At 45.5% G+C, this 1,577-nt stretch overlaps 1 protein-coding gene across 1 annotated transcript in view; it reads right to left on the bottom strand.

Moving 5' to 3' along the window:
* Positions 1-825, bottom strand: part of LOC130119748 (ceramide synthase-like) — a 7,156-nt gene extending 6,331 nt beyond the window's left edge. Inside the window, exons 1-2 of the mRNA XM_056288351.1 lie at positions 707-825; positions 216-299 (exon numbers count right to left, since the gene is read on the bottom strand). Of these exons, the coding sequence (XP_056144326.1) occupies positions 216-299; positions 707-825 (203 nt within the window). The remainder of the gene's footprint in view (positions 1-215; positions 300-706) is intronic.
* Positions 826-1,577: the final 752 nt, after the last annotated feature.

Here is a 1,577-nt window from a genome sequence, read left to right as displayed (position 1 = left end):
CAAACAGAGGCAATGAGTGGATCTTTATACAGAGAGATTTGGAAGCGTATTAACGCACACACACACACACACACACACACACACACACACACACACACACACACACACACACACACACACACACACACACACACACACACACACACACACACACACACACACACTACAATAATGACAACCACCCTGAGAAGCTATCTGGCATATTATGAACTCACTTGTCCTCCATGATGTCCTTGCATGAAGAGGTGATGATGCATCCGGCTGAAGAGGCCATGACAGCCTGGATGGACGACACCAGTCTGAAATGGGGTACACAGCGAGTAGGGGATTACTTTTAATTGCATGACTAAAGGAGTACAAGTGGCAGAAAGAATGTTTTACAAATATATATATGTATGTACATATATGTATATATGTATAATCTTTTTATTGCTCACCCTGAAAAATATATACTGAACATTCAATCCACTATTTGGACATAACTCATGATATCAATATCTTAATAATGATCACTTTTCAATAGATGTCATACATAACACTGAAAACGGGGGGCAGGAAGGAACCCACAAACAAGCCCCAATCACATTCTCTTGTTGCTTGGCTGAATTGCAGCTCTAATGAATATCTGGGTCGGCCAAACATGAAAGGACCCCTAATGACAAATCCCTGTCAGCCTTCATACATAATGCACACGTGTTCGTCTTACCGGGTGGATACGGTAGCCGCGTCCCCTTCGCTCCATCCCAATGTGTGCTTCAGGCTACGCTTAGACAGCAGGAAGAGGCCAGGGAAGAAGATCGAACCGGCAGCCATGAGGGCCCACATGTTTTGTGTGTGTGTGTGTGTGTGTGTATTTATGCGAGTGTCTATGTGTGTGATTGTTATGATCTGACTCACACACTACCACCTGGTGTGCTGGGAGCGTTAGAAAAAAGAAAAGAAGATGATGACAGGTTGCAGTCTAACCAAACAGACCAGTGCTTGAGGCTCAAATGGGCAGGGCATCGTGTTATAAAACCCTGTTAAGCTGTGTCTTACAGGGAGGGAGGAGGCAGAGGAGGAGGGTCCTGCAGGTGTTGCTGTGGTGCCCCGCCGTCCTTTGAGATTCAGCTCCCGCTTTTCCAATTTTATAGGATACCCTTAAGTGACCAGCCGGCTGAGGACTCAGTGTTGGAGCAGTAAGCTTGTCACTGGAGGGTTTTCTGCGTTCCTACCTCAGCTACCACTGAGGTGCCTTTGAGCAAGACACTTGTCCTGCAGTTGTTTGAGTAGCTCTGTTCAGTACCGAACAGTAGGAGACTGTAATGGAAAGCTCGCAAGTTTAATTGTGTGTGCGTGTGAGAAGTAGGATGTTGCTGATAAAGAGCAACTTGGCTAAGTCAGAATGCAAAAAACTTTTTTTTTCTATTACTAATTTAATAAATACATCCATTCATGTACCCGAGGCTGCAGTGTCGCTCCCCTCTGCAGAAAACAGGCTTGATGTCATCTCCTGTTGTCAGTGTGCTGTATGAGCATAGAGATGTAGGGGGACAGCCTTGTGCCTCACATGTTTGACAACTTGCCACAAGCTGTAC

Source organism: Lampris incognitus, chromosome 10, assembly GCF_029633865.1.
Source record: "Lampris incognitus isolate fLamInc1 chromosome 10, fLamInc1.hap2, whole genome shotgun sequence".
NCBI classification, from domain to species: Eukaryota; Metazoa; Chordata; class Actinopteri; order Lampriformes; family Lampridae; genus Lampris; species Lampris incognitus.
The sequence above is the reverse complement of the archived record's forward strand: the minus strand, read 5'-3'. Positions and strand labels throughout refer to the sequence as shown.